The sequence below is a fragment of the Morus notabilis genome, unplaced genomic scaffold (genome assembly GCF_000414095.1).
Source record: "Morus notabilis unplaced genomic scaffold, ASM41409v2 Scaffold201, whole genome shotgun sequence".
NCBI classification, from domain to species: Eukaryota; Viridiplantae; Streptophyta; class Magnoliopsida; order Rosales; family Moraceae; genus Morus; species Morus notabilis.
Window position 1 is genome coordinate 170,528 of NW_010357101.1, and position 19,221 is coordinate 189,748.

At 35.7% G+C, this 19,221-nt stretch overlaps 4 protein-coding genes across 5 annotated transcripts; 2 read left to right on the plus strand and 2 right to left on the minus strand.

The window, feature by feature from the left end:
- The first annotated feature begins 1,396 nt into the window (after positions 1-1,396).
- LOC21402597 lies at positions 1,397-4,782 on the plus strand. The gene is made up of 7 exons (XM_010089157.2): positions 1,397-1,741; positions 2,089-2,190; positions 2,986-3,094; positions 3,418-3,533; positions 3,665-3,853; positions 4,026-4,168; positions 4,344-4,782. Exons 1-7 carry the CDS (start codon positions 1,620-1,622, stop codon positions 4,523-4,525), a joined length of 963 nt encoding a protein of 320 aa, XP_010087459.1. The 5' UTR covers positions 1,397-1,619; the 3' UTR covers positions 4,526-4,782.
- A 278-nt stretch (positions 4,783-5,060) lies between these two features.
- LOC21402598 (cinnamoyl-CoA reductase-like SNL6) lies at positions 5,061-7,088 on the minus strand. Its single transcript, XM_010089158.2, has 5 exons — positions 6,892-7,088; positions 6,509-6,675; positions 5,977-6,177; positions 5,536-5,873; positions 5,061-5,417 (listed from the first exon to the last, which is right to left on the minus strand). Exons 1-5 carry the CDS (start codon positions 7,004-7,006, stop codon positions 5,321-5,323), a joined length of 918 nt encoding a protein of 305 aa, XP_010087460.1. The 5' UTR covers positions 7,007-7,088; the 3' UTR covers positions 5,061-5,320.
- Positions 7,089-9,729: 2,641 nt separating this feature from the next.
- Positions 9,730-14,854, minus strand: LOC21402599. The gene is made up of 10 exons (XM_024165073.1): positions 14,759-14,854; positions 14,187-14,337; positions 13,995-14,089; positions 13,358-13,563; positions 13,057-13,248; positions 12,758-12,958; positions 11,869-12,022; positions 10,932-10,995; positions 10,353-10,418; positions 9,730-10,172 (listed from the first exon to the last, which is right to left on the minus strand). The coding sequence occupies exons 1-10, from the start codon at positions 14,852-14,854 to the stop codon at positions 10,096-10,098; spliced, it is 1,302 nt and encodes a 433-aa protein (XP_024020841.1). The 3' UTR covers positions 9,730-10,095.
- A 251-nt stretch (positions 14,855-15,105) lies between these two features.
- Positions 15,106-18,861, plus strand: LOC21402600 (protein FAR1-RELATED SEQUENCE 4). Of its 2 annotated transcripts, none has more exons than XM_024165242.1 (4): positions 15,106-15,264; positions 16,077-18,307; positions 18,417-18,473; positions 18,681-18,861. In XM_024165242.1, exons 2-4 carry the CDS (start codon positions 16,145-16,147, stop codon positions 18,828-18,830), a joined length of 2,370 nt encoding a protein of 789 aa, XP_024021010.1. In that variant the 5' UTR covers positions 15,106-15,264; positions 16,077-16,144; the 3' UTR covers positions 18,831-18,861. The 2 variants fall into 2 exon arrangements, with proteins under 2 accessions (XP_024021010.1, XP_010087462.1); XM_010089160.2 differs by having other exon boundaries at positions 16,081-18,307.
- The last annotated feature ends 360 nt before the right edge of the window (positions 18,862-19,221 follow it).

The window sequence follows — 19,221 nt, forward strand, 5'->3', positions numbered from 1 at the left end:
ACTAAACAATCTAAAACGCCTAATTGGCAATTGCATAATTCTTCATTCTCTCTCTTTGCTCTCACAAACTCTTAAGATCTTTCGTTAAGTATCTTATTTTTTGGTTTATTTTATTTTATTTCCTTAATCTCCCTACTTGCAGTTAGATACAACAGGGGAAAAAAAAGAGTCGAGCAAAAGTAAAGACCAAGGAGTTTTTCTAATCTGAGTATTTTATGACAAGATAAAAATAATCCATTAATTTATCGATACTATATATTTTAAACTGTTTTATAAGGCCGGTAATATGGGTCACGACATGACAACATGACATGAATTTCGCGGGTTAGGATTGAGAAAAAAGATGTTTGAATTAAAATTGGATCACTCTGAAATTGACACGAAAAACACGAGTTAATTTCGGATTGAATTCGCCTAACCCGAATATGATACGAAACTCGTAAAAAACTAAAAAATACATATATTTTTTATACATATTTTTTATTTTATTATGAACTTGTGATATTATGATAGTTATACTCAAAATCTTATACTATTATTCACTTAATTTCAATGGATATTATTGTATTCTAGTGTTATGAATTTTAAGTTATTTCTAATATGTAAAATACTAAATAAAAGTATACAATTTTCGTGTCAATTTCAGGTTCACGGGTCAATTTCGCGTCACGAGTCATTTTCATGTCAACTCGTAAAGTGGTCGTGTCGTGTTTGTGTTGTGATTTTTAAAAAAATTTGTATCACAGGTCGTGTTCGGGTTGACTGCAAATTTAAAAAGAAACGATCAAAACGCGACACAAACACGATACGTGACACGCATTGTCACCCCTACTGTTTTGGAATCTTAAATTAATGTAAAAACTATGTAAATTTAATAAAGGAAATAAAAATCCGATAGATGATCTATGCAATGTGGATAGTGTATTTTTTTTTTCAAAAATTTATTTTTCTTTGTTGAATTTCCAAAACTTTGGGCCATGTTTTTTTTTCTTGACTAAAAAAAGAAAATGTGATAAATAGATATTTATAAAATTAAATTAAGAAAATAATATGTTTTTAAAATTATTTAGAATAAATAATAATTTATTATATAAATATTTCATTTAGCACTAATTAAAAAAATATTTTCAATAAATTTTTTTTTATGACAGCTAAAAGAATTTCTTTTCACGTAAATAAATTATTTATTATATAAATTATTTTTTACCAGTTATAATTGATAAATTTACATAATAAATTATTATTTATTTTAAATTATTTTTAAAAATAGGATATTTACTACGATTTCTAATAAAAAAGTGTTTAATATGAACAAGTAAAGGTCCTATTTTATTCCACCAAAAATAATATAAATAAAATAAATATAAATTTTTTTTGTAAGACTAAAGTACGAGCTTAGTCGTTAAGCAAATGAAGCCATGGAGATGAAGATCTAAACTAAACCCACAAAATTAAGGAAAATCCAGACGTTCTGAATCGGATTAAATATCTGATTCCTAACCTCTTCTTGAAAATATTTACGTTGATTTGGCAGTCCAAAGCTTTTTTGTCCTTTTTCTTGCTTAATCGTCTTCTTCAATCTCCCATCTTCTGAAGCTGCTTCAGAGAATACAATAGAGATGTGGGTGGAGATTCTGTGTGGTCTCATAATATACAGATTGGTGAGGTGCTTCTTCTACGACGACGATCTTTTAGACCTCGAAACTTCCGATTCTAAAGCCCTCTTCTCCGTCGCCGATCGGTACGGTACCTCTTCTCTTTTCTCATCTCTTCCTTCCTTTTGTTTTCGATTCACAATTCAGTTGATTTCCAATTCGGACCTGTTTGTTTGGCTGCTCAAGAAAATTTTCTTTTTGTTACTTTTCTCTTTGTTTTTGTGATTTCGAATTCGGATATTTTGGCTGCTGAACAGAATAGAATGCTCCGAAAGAAAAAAAATTTGTTTTTGTGCAAACTTGAATAAATGTAAATAAGTTCTCAGAAGGAGAAGAAAAAGGAAAAACCTTATTTATTTATTTATTAAAAAAAACTTTGAGAGAAGGAATAACAGTTGTGAATTGGGATGAATCTTTGTGCTTTTTGTTGCAGACTTGAAAAGCTTTACGGTGGGAAGGCGTATCTGGGGCTTCGACTACCAGATGCCGACACCGCCACCAAACAGAATATTGACATGGTTCTTGTCACCAAAGGGTAAGAAATGAAGAATTTCAACTTTCTACTCTCTCTTTGATTCTGGCTAATATTTATCAGGCCTTTTTTTATTTTTTATTTTTATTTTTTAAATTATTGTATTATCTTCAAAATCTACTGCTTTCTTCCCTATTTGAAATATTGAGTTTTGGGTTGTTTGACTAGGAGCTAGTAAGACGTTAGAGAGAGAAACTTTAAGTTTGTTTGTAACGAGCTCTCGAACAATGAGACAATGAAAGAATTCCACTTTTCTACACTCATAACTTATTGTAAATAATATTAAATTTTTCTTTGCTAATTACAACTCATCAACTCACTTATAACTGCTCGTTAAAAAAAAAAAAAGGAAAAAAGAAAAAAATTGCAAGTTCTTACAGAGTGCCTAAATCTTCACTGTAGGAGAATGTAGCGATTCAAAACGCTGTAACTGTCTTAACAAGAAATAACAAATGTAACGCCAAACATCGTGAAATCATAACCCTGAATTTCTCTCCCCGCTTTGACAGCCATGAGTCTTGAAGTACTTGCTTAATGTTAGAAATGCTATGCTGATGATACAAACCACTTGGCTTTGTTCAGCGGTTTCACATATGAGCGGAGTGGGATTTATAAAAGATTGTCTGAATATCGTAGACATATCTCTCATGTAGACCATTGGAAAGATGTTTTCTTTGCCTCATCTTTCATTTTCTCGATAGAGTACTTACTACTGGCTTTTGTTTATACACATTTTTTCGTTTATTTATTTTATTTTATTTTATTTTTTTCACTTGTTTCTTTTTGTTCTTGGGACAGGGAGGCAGTGGTGGTATCTGTAAAGAACCTCTCAGGATTTGTGTTGGTCAATCCAAATGGCAGCTGGGTGTGTGAGAACAAACACAAAACAGAACATCATCCCGATCCAGTAAGTTCCCATCAAATGGTTGTTTCTTGATGTTTTATACTTCTAGCATTGTAATGTCTGAATTGGAATATTTAAAGTACCTTTGATTTGTAGTAAATGCTTAACCAAATTATTTTAGTTACTTGATATTTTTATGTCCGTAGTCAGTTTGAGTGCAGTGTTTAAATTCCTTTTGTTGAAGGTCGAATAACTTTGTTAATTCTCTTACATGCTTTTTGGCGTAGGGCTGGCAACATAATGAATACCTCAAATAATAAACTTATTGATTCAGCTTTTTCTCTAACTTTTGGTATTAAATTCATTTGTTTTGTCTTATACTTTAGGTGGAAGAAGCTAAAAAACAAGCTTTAGTTCTCGAGTCATATCTTGAACAAAGAGGAGTCATTTTGCCAGAAGGATACTTGTCATGCAAAGTTATACTTCCCAATCCAAAATGTTGGTACGTCTTTAGTTGATTGATAAGATCAGTATTTTTTTTCCTTCCACGGATAAATCTGTAGCTATGCTCATAAATCTACTGTGTTTGGTCCTTCTTCCCTTTAATTAAAAAAAAAATGCTGTTTCTTGTAGTACCCTTCAGCCAAACACTTTTCCATCAGAAGTCATTACCCATGACCAGTGGACACAGCTTAAACCAGAACCGAAAAGTATGTTTTCTGGTTGGATTAAGGGTGCCTTCCGAGGTGGAAAGAAAGAGATGCAAGAATCTATAGAACAGAAGCTCAATTTTGTTCTTAGCACGGCTCCAATGTGGGATAGGTTAGTATTTCTAGATTCAAATTATTGTTACTTTTGTTTGAGGAAAGTATGAACAAGTCCTTTTTTGTTTTGTTTTTGCTTTGTTTGCCTTTTGTTTTTCTTCCATTTCCGATCGAATGGATGATCGTCACTTAAAAGTTGAGGTAGAAATGTTTCTTGATTGGCTCTACAGGTTGGAGCTCAGAGGTAATAAATATATCCTCGGGGAATTTCTGGAGTTCAAGGGAAAGCAAGAAGATCTTCAGGCCTTGAGGAATGTTAAAAGATCAAAAGTTGGTCGTCTGATCATCCAGAAGACAAGTATGCTTGGATTAGGTAATCTCCCAATAGCAATAAACATCATTTTATTTTTCTCTTTGAATAAATAGCTCTCGCTTGAAGAGGCATTGATACCTCCTCTCCTGCATGCATTTTTTGAACTATATGTTTTCATCATATTTGTCTTAACCCTCCTGCATTTCTTTTGAAATTTCCACTGCAACAATCGCAGCCCATTCAACGCTTCAAGTTTTATATTCTCCTCGTGACTATCGAGGTGAAGGGGCTTCGGCTTCTGAATGGAAGGAAGTAGTCGTGAGATCGAGCACGGAGGTTCTCTTTCAGCCCGAAAATTCTACCAAAGTGCGCGAGTTTAAACTTTCTTCAGTTGTCTCCATGTCACTCAGTGCCTAAACTCTCTATAACATGCCTCCCTTAATATGTACTGCAGACGTTGCACCACTAGTTATGTGTCAAAAATTTTCATGCGATATAAGCATGCTGTATATATATATATATATAGAAATGGACGTTTAATTGGATGAGTTAGTTTTTAAGATGAAGTGAAATTGGAAGTAAGTTAATTCATAAGGTGTAAATGAAGAGTAGAAATTGTTGCGGGCATTTTGTCCCAGTATTACACAGGAGATTTTTTAATTGATGGCTCTAAATTTTCTTATGGCACTTAATGATGAACGTTCCAAATGGACTTGGAGAGATTAAGATATTTTGTGTAAGCTTGATCCTTTCAAGAGATTGTAGAATGCTCTACATGGCACTATTCTATCTAGTACCATACAAGGCTCTTGGGAGATGGATATATTTGTCATGTGGATGGGAAAGGTACAAAATTATGGAGAGAAAAAAGTCGCAACTTTTTTTTTTCTTTGAGAGGATGAAAGAGACGCAATTATTAATTGAAATACGAAATTAATAGAACTTTTGAGGCCAACATTATTGAAAATAATTGATGAATACATGAATAAGGAGTTCCCAGTCCCCACAATGTGTGGATGGAAAGCCCATGAGACTTTTATCGATAACTCATGTACAATTCCCTTCTAACCACCTCTTGTTATGGCATTTAAGGGTGAAAAATACATCGGTTCTAAACATATAAAAAAACAATAATTAGAAAAGAAGAATATATATATATATATATGTATATATATATCTGTTTGGTAAACATCTTTCAGTTAGGCTGCAAGATTAATGAAGCTGAAGGCTTCCATCAAAGTCAACCATCACTTTGTTTAGTTTTTTGTTGCTTATCCTCTGCTGGTAGACTGTTGGTGTATCCTCTGAACTGCAAACACAAATTGAAAATAGAGAATTTAGGTGGCCTTTTACTTTCCATTTTCCAAAATGATATCTTTCCCAAGAAAAAAAAAGAAAATCAAATCAAAAGCAGTAGAAGTAGAAACCTGACAGGAGGTGGAGATTGGGAGGGGGGCAATAGAATGCGGGTGAGCTCAAGAGCATCTTGATTGCAGTTGATGACGCGGTCGAAGCACAAATATCGTCCGAAGGCGGCTGTGTCTTCGAAGACGCATATGTGCGCATCCGCTATGAACTTGAGGTCAACGGTCACCAGCACCCCATTCTCGTACATCTCAGCCGCTCCTTTCAAGTAAGGGTTTGTGATGGTTAGGTGTGGGCCCATCAAGAGTCCACCGTTGATCGACACCATATTCAACCCTCGATCCATGGCTAGCGCCCATGCTGTCTTCTCCGCCAAGGTCTTTGATAGACCGTGCCACAGCTGATCATTGGGAAAAAGTTTCATTGTGTTAAAATGGTAACAATAAGATGAGCTAACTATATGGAAACAACTCCGATCTTTCTCAATCAAGTGGAATGAATACCTTCAACTTCTTACAGAAATTGATGTCAGTCCAATTTCTTTCGTCGAAATCACAAGAGGAAGAAGTGGTGGAAGTGAGGTCATCCCTCCAAACAACAGCAGTTACAGAGGAAGTAAAAACGACCTTTTGTATTGACTCTGTCTGTGCACATGCTTCCAGCACATTGTGTGCTGCTCTAACCTCCACTTCTGCCATAAATTCCTGCACCCCCCAAACTCCTTTAATTAGCATTTACTCCCCCCCCTCTATTATTCATTTCTCTCATTTTCACTCATCATCTTTGAATCTAGAGACTAGGTGCATGCATGTGCCACATGACTCTGCACTTTTGTACCAGGTCCTAATATGTCTCAATAATTTTTATATAACAATTATTCACTAGTAACTAGTACTAGCATAATAACTATTCATGTAATAAACGCCATAGAATTCCTCTTACAAAGTTACGGATGACTTGTTGTTGCATTTGCTAAACTCAGGCACAAAAAAGTAAAAGAGTTAATAACAAAGGACCATAGAGCGAAAAACATACATCATAGAAGGGGTGGTCAGAAGGAGGTTCAAAGCAGTAGAACGAACCGGAACAACCCTTCAAAGCGTCCATTATGCTGTGGTAGTCCAACAGGTCCGACTTGAAAACCTTCAATCTTTTGGCATTACATGGAAAGGGCAAATCCTCCACAGGCTGCAACCACTCACCTGCATAACAATTAACATAACCCACAAACAAATCTAAACATGGCCTTAATTTTTAGGCCACTTGCATTGCAGGGTATCAATCAAATGAAAAAAAACAATATCAATGGCAATAGAATGGCCTTAATTTTTATGTGGCAGTTTGGATGAACCGATACGAGGTGATTGTATCACCAATAATGATAAATATAATGAATTCAAAAGGGAAAACAAACTAACCATGAGACTGCAGAGCAGCGTGGACGGTGTAACCTCGGTGGAGGAGGCGGTAGACAAGAGAAGAGCCGAGGTGGCCGGAGGCGTCCATTACGCATACAGTCTTTGCTGGAGCCATTGCACCTCACTACCGGAGTAGCACTAGTACTTGCCTCACAGCCTACAAAACAACCAAATCACATTGGATAATGGCCATTCCAGGTATATATTATATATGAAGGTCAAGAGAGAGAAATTAGAGAGAAATAATTGAATCAGCATTGAAGGGGTGTGGTTACCAGTAGACGTTTGGGAAGGTGGGGAGTTAATAATTTATGGTAGGGACACCCACCCCCTGCTAGACATATACACATGAATTTTCTCACTCTTAAAAATTTGACTTAAAATGCCTTTCTTTCTTTCTTTCTTTCTTTCAAGTACTCCCATCAGCAAGTTGAGACTTGAGAGAGAGAGAGAGAGAGAGAGAGAGAGAGAGAGAAAGAGTCTCGCATGACAGAAGCGCAAAATTAAATACATATTCAAGAATACAAAGATTAAATGCATAAGCTGGACCAATGAATGAGGTCAGCCTTTCTCGGCCAAATTTGCAAGTTGTAAGCAGCTGCTCCATTTTTTCTTTAATCTTTAATTGATTCAATTAATTTATGATGTAGATTGGAAGTTTGGCATAACAGAAACATGATCATGTATGTATGTATGTATACGGCGGCAACCGTATCTTTTAATTACAAATTTTTAAGAAAGTAGGCCGTGTGTATATCTCAACCTTTCATTTAACCTATAAAAACGTCTTCTATTTGCAAAATAAAATAAATGTGAGCAGGTCGCCAGTTGTTTCATTGTATCTCCAGATTATCTGAACAGCGACCTGTGAACACTGACATGGGCTCAAGGATATTTATAGATATATGTGTGTGTGTTTGTGTGTTTTTGTTTTATTATTATATGATATCAGAATTTGGGAGAGAAGTGAAATGATGGAGATTCCACAGAACAAGCAGAGGCAAATAATAAGAGAGTGAGAAATGAGAGAGAGGACATATATATATATATATATATATTTCATATTTGTATTGTTTTGTTGGTCACTGCAGTCTGCATTGGAGTGAGAGTGCGAAGCAAAGTGGACCCCTTGATTGGCGACACACCAAAACAATACAATACAATACAGATAATAGTAAATGCATTAAGATTTAAGATCTAATGAATCGAGATAGGGAATGGCAAATGCAATTTTGTAAGCCGACCACCATACCAACGCAGGTACTTCATGACCACTCACTCTGCCAGCAACATCGCTGCTTAATATTCTTTCCCTCTCTCCTCCCTGCTGCTGCCTACTACTACTACCACCACCACTCCTACGTGGATTTTTATCATTTAAGTTTTCCAATACAAAAAAAGAACTGTTCACAAAATTATTATTAATAAAAATACATAATATGGCAGTTCAATTATGCTGTCGTGTTGCAGCACCAATAATAATAAATCACACTTTGATTATTACTAATGTCACTTGTTGATTTTGATTACGTCGTCCAGCTTTTAATTCCTGAGTAATGTTATAGGGTTCCGGCAGTGCTTAGCACCACCCGTTAATAAAAGGTGAGTCTCGCATTGTGAGATTCATAAATGAAGCCCTTTTTTTTTTATTAATGATGGTGCTTAACACCAGTAATGCCCTTATTTCTTAATTATCACAATCATAGTATCTCACCTCCAAATTAACAGCTACATGGGCAATGTCCCTTTATTTTAATCTCTACTCTATCCACTCTGTCACAATATCTGATTTTGATTCCTATTTTTGAGCGGTCCTATGGCAGGATAAAAAAAAAAAAAAAGATAAAAGAAAAAATCCTACTCATATTTAGTGGACATTTGGTTCATAGATTCATAATCATTTTTTATTTACATGTGTTTTTTATGAGAGAAAATACTGTAGCTAATTTCGAATCATGACACGAATCCACTAACCTTAATAATTCTAAATCATCCAATTACGTCAAAATGAAAATTATATACAACACAACTTGATTTAAAAAAAAAAAAATTGACAATTATAAACAAACACAATAGTGACAGAACATTTATTGGTGCCTAATCAAACAGTTGTTAAGCCCCCGCCCCCTACGTCAAAATGAAAATTATATACAACACAACTTGATTTAAAAAAAAAAAATTGGCAATTATAAACAAACACAATAGTGACAGAACATTTATTGGTGCCTAATCAAACAGTTGCCCCCCACCCCCCATCTCTCTTGTTAAAGCTCTTACTGCCATGTTTGAAATGGACATCCGACAATGACAATGAATTTCTCTTCTTGGAAAGAAGATAAGAAAAGAAAAAGAGAAATTGGACGGAGTTTCCCAAGTGGTTACTAATGCAGAAACATTAGCTCAGGGAATAATTACGTCTTCCACGTTACAGGAAAAGACATAATTTCAGTGTCCATATTTATAATATATATACATACATATATATATATATAAATATATTTGTATGTGCGCGCGGGCGCAACAAATATACAGTGGGGACCCGCCAGTGCCAACTTTGGGAGGAGAAAATAATTTGATATATATAACTAGTCCATAACATTCCATCAAGTAAAAGAAGCCTCCAAAATACCACAACAATTCTAAACTGAGTTCAATGTGGAGAGAGATTGTCCCAAGTTTAAAATAACAAAGCATGGCAATAAAGCAAATTACAGTCCCCAAATTTCTGTCCCTTGCGAGCACTTCAGAACATCAATTAGACTAATTTATGGTCAAGCCTTGGATCAAAACTACAATTACACTGTCAAACTTTACAAGGATAAGGGTCCTGTCATAAAGCGGAAAGGAAGATCTAACTTCAGTAAGATGATATACAACAGAAAACTTTATTTTATGCATTTTGGTAAAACACAAAAAGAGTCGTATACTATGCTAGGGAGGAGCACAATTCAGCCACATAGTTTGAGGCCTTTTTCTGGAGTGTTGGGGTGCATAAAAGAAACAAATACAAGGGATTTCTATGGACTATGGTAGGGCATTTCTACAAATACTATGCATTTCCGAACATCAGATTTAACATTTCAAGATCAAACAATACAAATCTGATGAAGAAGTTGACGGTTAAAACCTGTGCAGCACTGATAATGTATGTTTTGTACACTGTCGAAAAATTCTCCTAATTATAATGCAATTATCTTGAGCATCTCAAAATGATAGTTCTTCTGGCATTTCTGGAAACTTTCTCGATAGAAAGGTCTTGTACTTTTCTTGAAGATCACTATCTGAAAAGAAGTACGCAACAATGCACTCTGAGTCATAATTGTACTCTCGAACTAGAAAGTAGAAAGCATCATTCAAAAATTGAGTTTCACGTTTGCAGTATAGAATTCAAATTGTCCCACAACCAGTTCAAAAAAATAAATAAATAAAAAAGGAGCCCCAAGAGTCAGGAGAGTGATTACCTTTTGCTTGAAATGGTGGGATGTCCTTGGACAAAGTTGTTTCCACCAGTTTGATAAATTCTTTCCCTATAAAAGTACATACATCATGTTGTTAATTATTTTCAGCAAAAAAGAAATTATCTATATTCACGTACGGGACCATAACACTTGCTATATCTACGCTTCATGCTTGTAAATCACGTAGTAAAAGAATCACAATTGACATTTTAGCTAAGCAGCTTTTATTAGAAAAGATCAATTGGAAAAGCAAATGAAATAAAAGCAGCTTTATTAGAAAAGATCAATTTGAAAAAGCTATTAAAATAAAAGGGTAGTTCCAACCAAAAAAAAAAAAAAAAACTCATTTCTACATTCCTCTAGATTTTAGACTTTCTATCATATCCCTTTTCCGCAAATAGATAATTGACTTTTCAAATTACTCTTGAATAGACTAGAATGAGTGAGAGATTCATTTGTAAAAGAAGCAAGAGTTTCTTATCATTATTATTTTAAAATAAAAGTTCGTTTTTTATCACAGAAAGGTCAAGGGCTAATTACTAAAAAGGGGTTAAGGAATCAAATCATTCAACATTATTGTACCAGTTAAACTCTTTTCTCCATCGCTGGCTTTAACTAGAAACGATGGGATATGATCCTCTTTCAACTGCAACACAACAAAGAACATTTGCATAACTAGAAATTACGGAAAAAAACTGCATAAACAATTTAAAAGGTATAATAATTTGGTAGTAAGGAGAGAAACAAAGGTAGAGAAAAGTATAAGAGATAGAAATAGGAGCACAGAAATGATTTTGTTTTTCCCTTACGTTGTATGGTATGCTGGAAGGAAAGGAAATAAGAGATTTGGAATATTACTCTTTTATATTATTTTATTTCTAAAAAGGAGAATAGATAAGTAACTTATTATATCAGGTTTTGATTTCAAGTTTTTCCCTCAAGAATCTCTTGAATTATGGATAGATTGAAAATGTGAGATCCAGTAGTGCTATTTTCCACTCAATTCTCTTTTCCTGTCTGTTTTTCTTCCTGCCAAACAAGCTACCATACCATTCCTTCTCCAATAATCCCTCTACTCTCTTCCTTCCCTCCTCTTTTTATTCATACCAGAAAAAGTGTTGCACTACGTTTGGTAGAGGTGAAAAGTAGAAAGAGAGAAAGAGATGAGGGATTTTCAAAGTGAAAATGGAATAATAGGATGTTTGGTAGGAGAGAAGAGTAGAGAAGAGGAAAGTGAAGGGATAAGAGGATCCATGAGTCCTACCATTTTTTATCCATCCAAAAGTAGAGAGATTTTTAGGTAGAAAACTTGTTACAACTTGCATGAAAAGTCAAATTACTTTTTTTTTCCCCTTATTTGAAACCAAACTAATGCTAATTAATTGGTAAAATGGTCATGATAATATTAATTGGTAAAAGGATACCTTAATCACCCCTTTTTTTTCCTATCATACTAAACAAGATAAAGGAAAAACAACTATCTTTCTCCCATTTAGATTTTGTATTATTACTATTTGACCTTGAAGAGAAGAGCCTTGGCTAGTTCCAATGGGTCAATGGACGAAGGGCCTTTGGTGTAAGCAGGTACAAACTTCCCATTCTGATAACCAGCCAGGAACTGGTAAGCTGCCTGGCCAGGTGAAAGCTTTGATATGGAAGGCATAGTACCACAACTGCTTCAACAGAGAGGAAGACAATGACTCTTTCGTTACGCATGCTTGTGAGCACTAGGGAAAGAAAAGAAATATGAAACATGCTATTGAAATTATGTATACAGGGATATATATGATGAAATGATCAAAGAGAACTATCACGATGTAAAGGGGGGAAAAATAGCAGAAATGGTTGAAATTGAACGAATGAATGCTTTGTCAAACCATGTAGAATGCCATTAACACTAGCAAAATAAATGTGACGGGCAAAGATTGACATTATAAAAAAAAAAAAAAAAAAAAAAGGGAAAAGGAATGACAGTAATCCCTCTCGACAGTCGTATAAGAGACCTGGAATCGCGGCTTATCTCTTTGGCAATGTGAGAATAAAATGAGGAAAGAAGCTGTAAGCATGGAATTTTTATGTTTATTTATTTATTTTTAAATATGGTAAACTCAAGTCTTATATCTGCATATGAAAGCAAGAAAAAGGTAACAAAATCACTCGATGTCGTTGATCATAAACACCTTCCATAAGTTAACATGAAATCCCATAATATTTGAAATATAACTATGATACCTTCGGGAGTAAAAATCTCTTATTAGCACAGAATCTGCAATGAAATCCTTCTTTTTGTAGTCCATGAGGGGAAATGTGCTATGAATATCTTATTCAATTTTAACTTTGACTAAAATAATATTAACGATAGTAATAAGGGAGAAAGTTGATATTACTTTTCAGTGATCTTTCTTTACCTATAAGAAGACGCAAAAATAACAGCATCTGGCGATTTAAATAGATTTGAACCACCATAACTTCCACCTTGAAACAATGTTGTGACACCTTGAGAAGAAAGAACCACACCAGTATCTGAAGACACCAACTTATTTGCACATCTTTTAATGGTATTTTCCGGTGCAAATAAAAGAACCGCAGATTCGCCAATGACTAAAAGCCTGAAAAATTGTAAACATTTGACTTTGAGACATAAATTACAAATTGCAGGCATTAATACAAATTATTACTATTAGTCCCTAAAAACGAAGAGTTTCACCTTGCAGATAGAGGGAGGCCTCCACGTGCGGCTATGATAGGTCCAGACAAGGCAGATAGAGCTTCTTTGGTTCCGGTTGTATCTGCAAAAGCTTTACCGCATAAAACAAGTGATAAACGATCAATATCACCGGCTATAAGTCCATCAGTTCCTCCAGATCCAAGACCAATGCTGTCCCCTACTACACCTGGACTGCATCATCCAAACTGAACAATATCACTGCTTCTTTGTTGATCATTGAGTGCTTGTTGTTTTGATATTTTTTGAACAAGAACAATGCAGAAAAATAAATTGAACATACCTCATAGAAGTAGCCACATATACTGTTAGAGGACAGGAATCGTGGGAAATTGCACGAGCAGGAGTCTTCCAGAGAACATTAGAAAGTGATAAAAGAGGAGAAGGACTGTCGCTTATTACACGAACTTTCGCATCGCATTTTGGTGAGGAACCAATAGCCCCGTCATGAACAAAGACATCTGAGATGGATGATATGTGACTTGTGACCTAAGAAATCCAAGAGCGAAAATGAAATACAAAGTATAACAAATGAAAAGAAGAGATTTTTTTTCAGTGAGGGCGTGCAGAATAAAGCAGGATAGTATCACTTAATCAGATAGCCTTTCCAGCAACCAAACTACTCACTACAGCGTTTGTATTGCTATTATGTAACCAATTACTAAACAGAAAGGAAGCTCCAAAATTTTCCCAGACAAGCCACAAATAACTTCGGAAATAAATGATGCCAAAATTCAATTGGATTAACCTTCATGAGAATCTATACTGCAACCCCACATGCGATACATGAACAACTACTTATATCTACCAAAATAAAATAAGAAAGCAAATGAAACAAGAGAATCTTAGCAGTTGGACTTGGACCAAAGAGAAACAATAGCAAGGGAACAAGATGTATAAAAGATAAAAGATTAACATGCCTGCTTTAAAAGTTTGTTAAATTGCGTCTTGGAAATTCCTGGTGCTCCTTCAAGGACATTTCCTCTCATATGAAGGGGAATTCCTGACAAAGACTCTGAAAAAAGAAAAGAAGAGAATATATAAAAGTCAAAATGTTAAATTAATAGCGACAAAAATAACAATAAAAAAAATGGTGGTGATGGAAACTTTACGTGTAATGGTCGCGCCATGTTGGTGTAGCTCACAAGCATTTAAGTTCCGAAAAGCTTTGTCCTTCACAAACACACCCTTTCCAGCCAAAGCACACTCAAGTCCATCAGAATATCCGGCCTCTTCCTCTGCCACTTTGGCTGAACCTGCATTCTGATAATATATAAATAAATGAAGAAAAAAGAGAAAAAAATAAGATATTTTCAGATGATTTGAAGCATTTTTGAAGTCGGGGAAAAAAAAAAAAAAAGATTCCACCTCATTCTGTTATGTGAGGCATACTACAAGTACGTTATTTTATTTATGGCCATATTATTCACGTATGAAAATTAGTAAAAGAGCTCAAAAGCCCAACGCCAAATATAGCCGAGAAAATCAACAGCAAACCACAAACTTGATGAAATTACGGTTACAGACAGGTTTTTTCAGTTCCGTGCTAAACATTGGAAAAAAAAAATACATATATATTATATATATATATATATATATATTTAGAGCAGAGCTATATATATGATAATTGATTATGGGCAAAATGTACACATTTTTTACATGAGAGGAAGGGGGAGAAACTTACACGTGAAAAGGAAAGCGAGAAAGGCAGTGAAGAATTGAATTGTGGACCCCACCTTCCGTTCAAGAAGCGCTTCACAAGTAATGAGTTCCTCCTCATCACTCTCTCTCTCTCTCTCTCTCTCTATCGGAGGTCGGAGGAGTAGAAGACAGAGAGAGGAAGATGCAGGCAGAGACAGGTTCAGTGTTGAAGAGGAGCCGGAATGGGGACGGACAAGTTATGGGCTTTTTCTGTTGGGTCAATATTTGTAGGCCCATGACTAACGGGCCCATTATTGCTAAGTTGGACCAAAACGAATGAGATGTTAAAACGACATGTCGGTTTCTCAGGTCAGCTGCGATGCGAGCTGAACAGTGCAAGTCCCACGGAACGAACGGAAGCAAAAGGAAATCAAACAAGCGAGAGAGAGAGAGAGAGATTCCTCTGATTTTCTAAAATCTCCGACTAAGAATCGCAGAGCCCAGAAAGAAACCCAAACCCAAATCCAGTTTCTTCTTTTGGTTTCAAAGGTAAAAGCTTTTTCTCCATTTCTTCACTCATACATCATCAAAAACCAAGTAAAGAAGTTTTCATTTGGAACAATTGAAAAATCTCCTTTTCTTTGCTTTGCTTTTCCTTTTTCGGTTTCCTTGTTTTCTCTGCTCTTATTTATGACCCAAGACAACAGTATTATTTTCTTTCTTTGGCTCGCCACTCTCTTGTTTTGGATTTCCTTAGCATTGAATTATTTTAATATTAAAGATATTTTTTGTGATACACGAATTTTCCATTTCGTTTTATTAGGGCTTTTAACTTTGAGAAATACCCCGTTTTTCCTATAGCCAATTGTGGTCAGCATTTTTATGGGTTAAATAAAAAAACAAAAATAAGAACCATTATTTTGTTAAACAAAAACTTGGGAAGTTTCTCAAATAAATTATAAAAGAAAAAAAAAAACGCTTGGAATGGTGGTTAGTGCCAAATTTGGTAACTGAACAAAGACCCACACAAAGTATGATTTTAGAATTAAAAACCATGGAATAAAGTAGACTTATTGGTTCGTTTCGTGGCACGGATTTTCAGGTTTCTTTTCTTAAATGTGTAAGAATTAGAATTTTAGTAACAAACTGTACATTATATCAGGTATTCTTATTGGTTTCTAATAGTTTAGGTATTCTTATTGGTTTCTAATAGTTTCTTACTTTAGTTTTAGTCTAAATATATTTAACTTATTGGTTTGTTTCTTGGCATGGATTTTTGGCTTAAAATCCTGCAAGAAATAGAATTTTAGTGAAATGCTTGGGCATTATATCTTTCTAATACTTTTGAATCTTCGGTATAGGCAGACTTTCGTGATGGGATCACTGAGGCAAAAACTTACGTTCTTTCCATCAGAAGAGGTTCTGTACAATGTTTACGCATCATATGAAAAGGTCTAAACCAGTTGTGAGTGGCATTGGAAGTCTAGTGCATGGTAGATACAAGCTGGATTTGAATATTCCCACGAGGATGATGGATTCCAGTGCCATAATGGGAAATCCGATTATAGAGCCTCACGATGAAATGGAATTTGAATCTCATGAAGCTGCATATTCATTTTACAAAGAATACGCCAAGTCTGCAGGATTTGGAACTGCAAAGTTGAGCAGTCGCCGATCTAGGGCTTCCAAGGAGTTTATTGATGCAAAATTTTCGTGCATAAGATATGGGAACAAGCAACAGTCTGATGACGCCATTAATCCTCGGCCTTCTCCAAAAATTGGTTGTAAAGCAAGCATGCACGTGAAGAGAAGGCAAAATGGTAAGTGGTATGTTTATTGCTTCGTGAAAGAGCACAATCACGAGCTTTTACCGGCTCAGGCTCATTTTTTCCGAAGCCACAGGAATGCAGGTCCTCTTAAGAATGATGTCAGAATACGCAGACGGAAGAACTTAGCGGCAGTGTCCAAATTATTCAGTGCGTATCAGAACATTGACTGTTTAGAGAATAATCTGAGAAACCAGCATGATAAGGGACGCAGCTTGGTTTTGGAACCAGGGGATGCTCAGTTGCTACTCGAATATTTTATGCAAATGCAGGAAGAGAATCCGAAATTCTTCTATGCAGTTGATTTGAATGAAGAGCATCGGCTGAGAAATGTGTTCTGGGTTGATGCCAAAGGAATGGAAGATTATTCCAACTTTAATGATGTGATTTCTTTTGACACCACATATTTCTCCAACAAGTATAAAATACCTTTGGTGCTCTTTATTGGGGTGAACCATCATATTCAACCTGCATTACTCGGTTGCGCATTGATTGCAGATGAAACAGTTTACACATTTGTTTGGTTGATGCAAACATGGCTTGTGGCAATGGGTGAACAGGCTCCACGGGTTATTCTCACTGATCAGAACAATGCCATCAAGGCAGCCATTGCAGCCATCTTTCCAAGCACGCGCCATTGCTTTTGTTTGTGGCAAGTAATGGAGAAGATGCCGAGGCAGCTCCAGTTTTTGAGTATGTGGCAGGATACTTTCATGGAAAAATTTAATAAATGTGTTTTCAAGTCGTGGTCCGTGGAACAATTTGAAAAGAGATGGTGGAAACTCATTGATAGGTTTAATCTTAGACAAGTTGGGTGGATTCAATCCTTGTATGAAGATCGTATGCATTGGGTGCCTACATTCATGAGAGATATATCGTTTGCCGGATTGTCTAGAACTTCTCGATCGGAAAGCTTGAACTCTTTGTTTGACAAATATGTCCAAGGGGAAACGTCGTTGAGGGATTTTATGGAACGGTACAGGGTAATTCTTGAAGATAGGTACGAAGATGACGCCAAAGCAAATTTCGATGCTTGGCATGAAACACCGGAATTGAAGTCTCCATCGCCCTTTGAGAAGCAAATGTCGCTAGTCTACACGGATGAAGTTTTTAAGAAATTCCAAGTTGAGGTTCTGGGAGCGGCTGCTTGTCATCTTAAGAAGGAAAATGAAGACGAGACAAGCACAACTTATACTGTGAAAGACTTTGAGGATAATCAGAATTACATTGTTGAATGGAAAGAATCAAAATCGGATATATATTGTTTGTGTCAATCATTTGAATATAAAGGTTATCTCTGTAGACACGCCATTGTTGTTCTTCAAATGTCTGGCGTGTTCAGCATCCCACCTAAATATGTACTGCAACGATGGACTAATTCTGCTATGAGTAGGCATTCCATTGGTGAAAAGCTGGATGACGTGCAGCATAAAGTTCGTCGATATAATGATTTATGCAGACGAGCCATAATATTGGGCGAGGAAGGATCATTATCTCAAGAGAGTTACAATGTGGCTTTATCCGCCATAAAGGAGGCTTTGAAGCAATGTGCAAATTTGAGCAACTCCGCGGAGAACAATGCAAGACCTAATTCCTCAGCAGTAGGTGGTGTATGTCCCATTGAAGAAGAGAATCAATGCAGCAATGCATCTAATTTCGGGACATCTGGTCCTAAACCGACGACTACAAAGAGGGCCCCTAGGAGAGTTGGGGTGGGGAAAGAGGCAGCCACAAGTAATGAGAATGGTGCAGCTAAGAAGGGGAAGGTGAGTGTCTTTGGACGTTGGTTATGTCCGTTTCATTCAAATAATTGTGTTTCTATTTGGAGAAGGTGAATGGGAAACGAAGTATAAGAACATGCATCTTGTTTTGTAGGTACATCCACCGGAAGTCGTCACGAGTGTTGGCACGCAAGGTTGCTTTAACCAAGTGGTACGTCATATAATTGATTACTCTCCCTTGCAGTTTTCGCGAACCACTAAAATTCTCAATAAAGTTGAGAAGTAATGTTGGGGATGTCAGATCAACATTTTGACTAAGTAACCTGATCATGTTTGGTGTTGGTGATTTTGTTATTTCGAAAGCACAGGCATTTTTGAGTATATTGTTTGACATCTTCTTCATTGTTGTTTGTGGCAGGAACTTTCTGACGGGCGTTTTGCACAATTACAGAATGTGGTGCCTGCGCCGTTGCACAGTATGGTGCCGGCGATGTTTCAAAACGTTGCATCGCCACAGTTCCATAATGTGGCTACGTCACATGTCCCTGAGAATCGTCTTCCTCGTTAGTGCAGTTTCTCTTCTGACAAAAAAAAAAAAAGAAAAAAAAAAGTATGTACATTCCGACTACTTAAGCACTGTAACAAGATCTAATCTAGTTTTGAAAAGTTACCTGTTGTTCATGTATACTGAGTTTGGATTAATGATAGTACGTTACTTGTGTCCATCTAAAAGTTTAGAAATTTAGGCAACATATTTTTAATGCATTTCTGTTAGCAAAATCTAGCTTCAGTTTCAACACACTTACCCCAGCCTAACAGGTGCAATTTTATAGGAATTTTTTTGACATAACCAAAATTTCATGTCAAATAAAAAATAGGGTTTTTGTATTGCCACATAACATTTGGCATTAGTAATTTATGATCTATATGACACCTTTTTGTAGGGAAATAAGGCACTT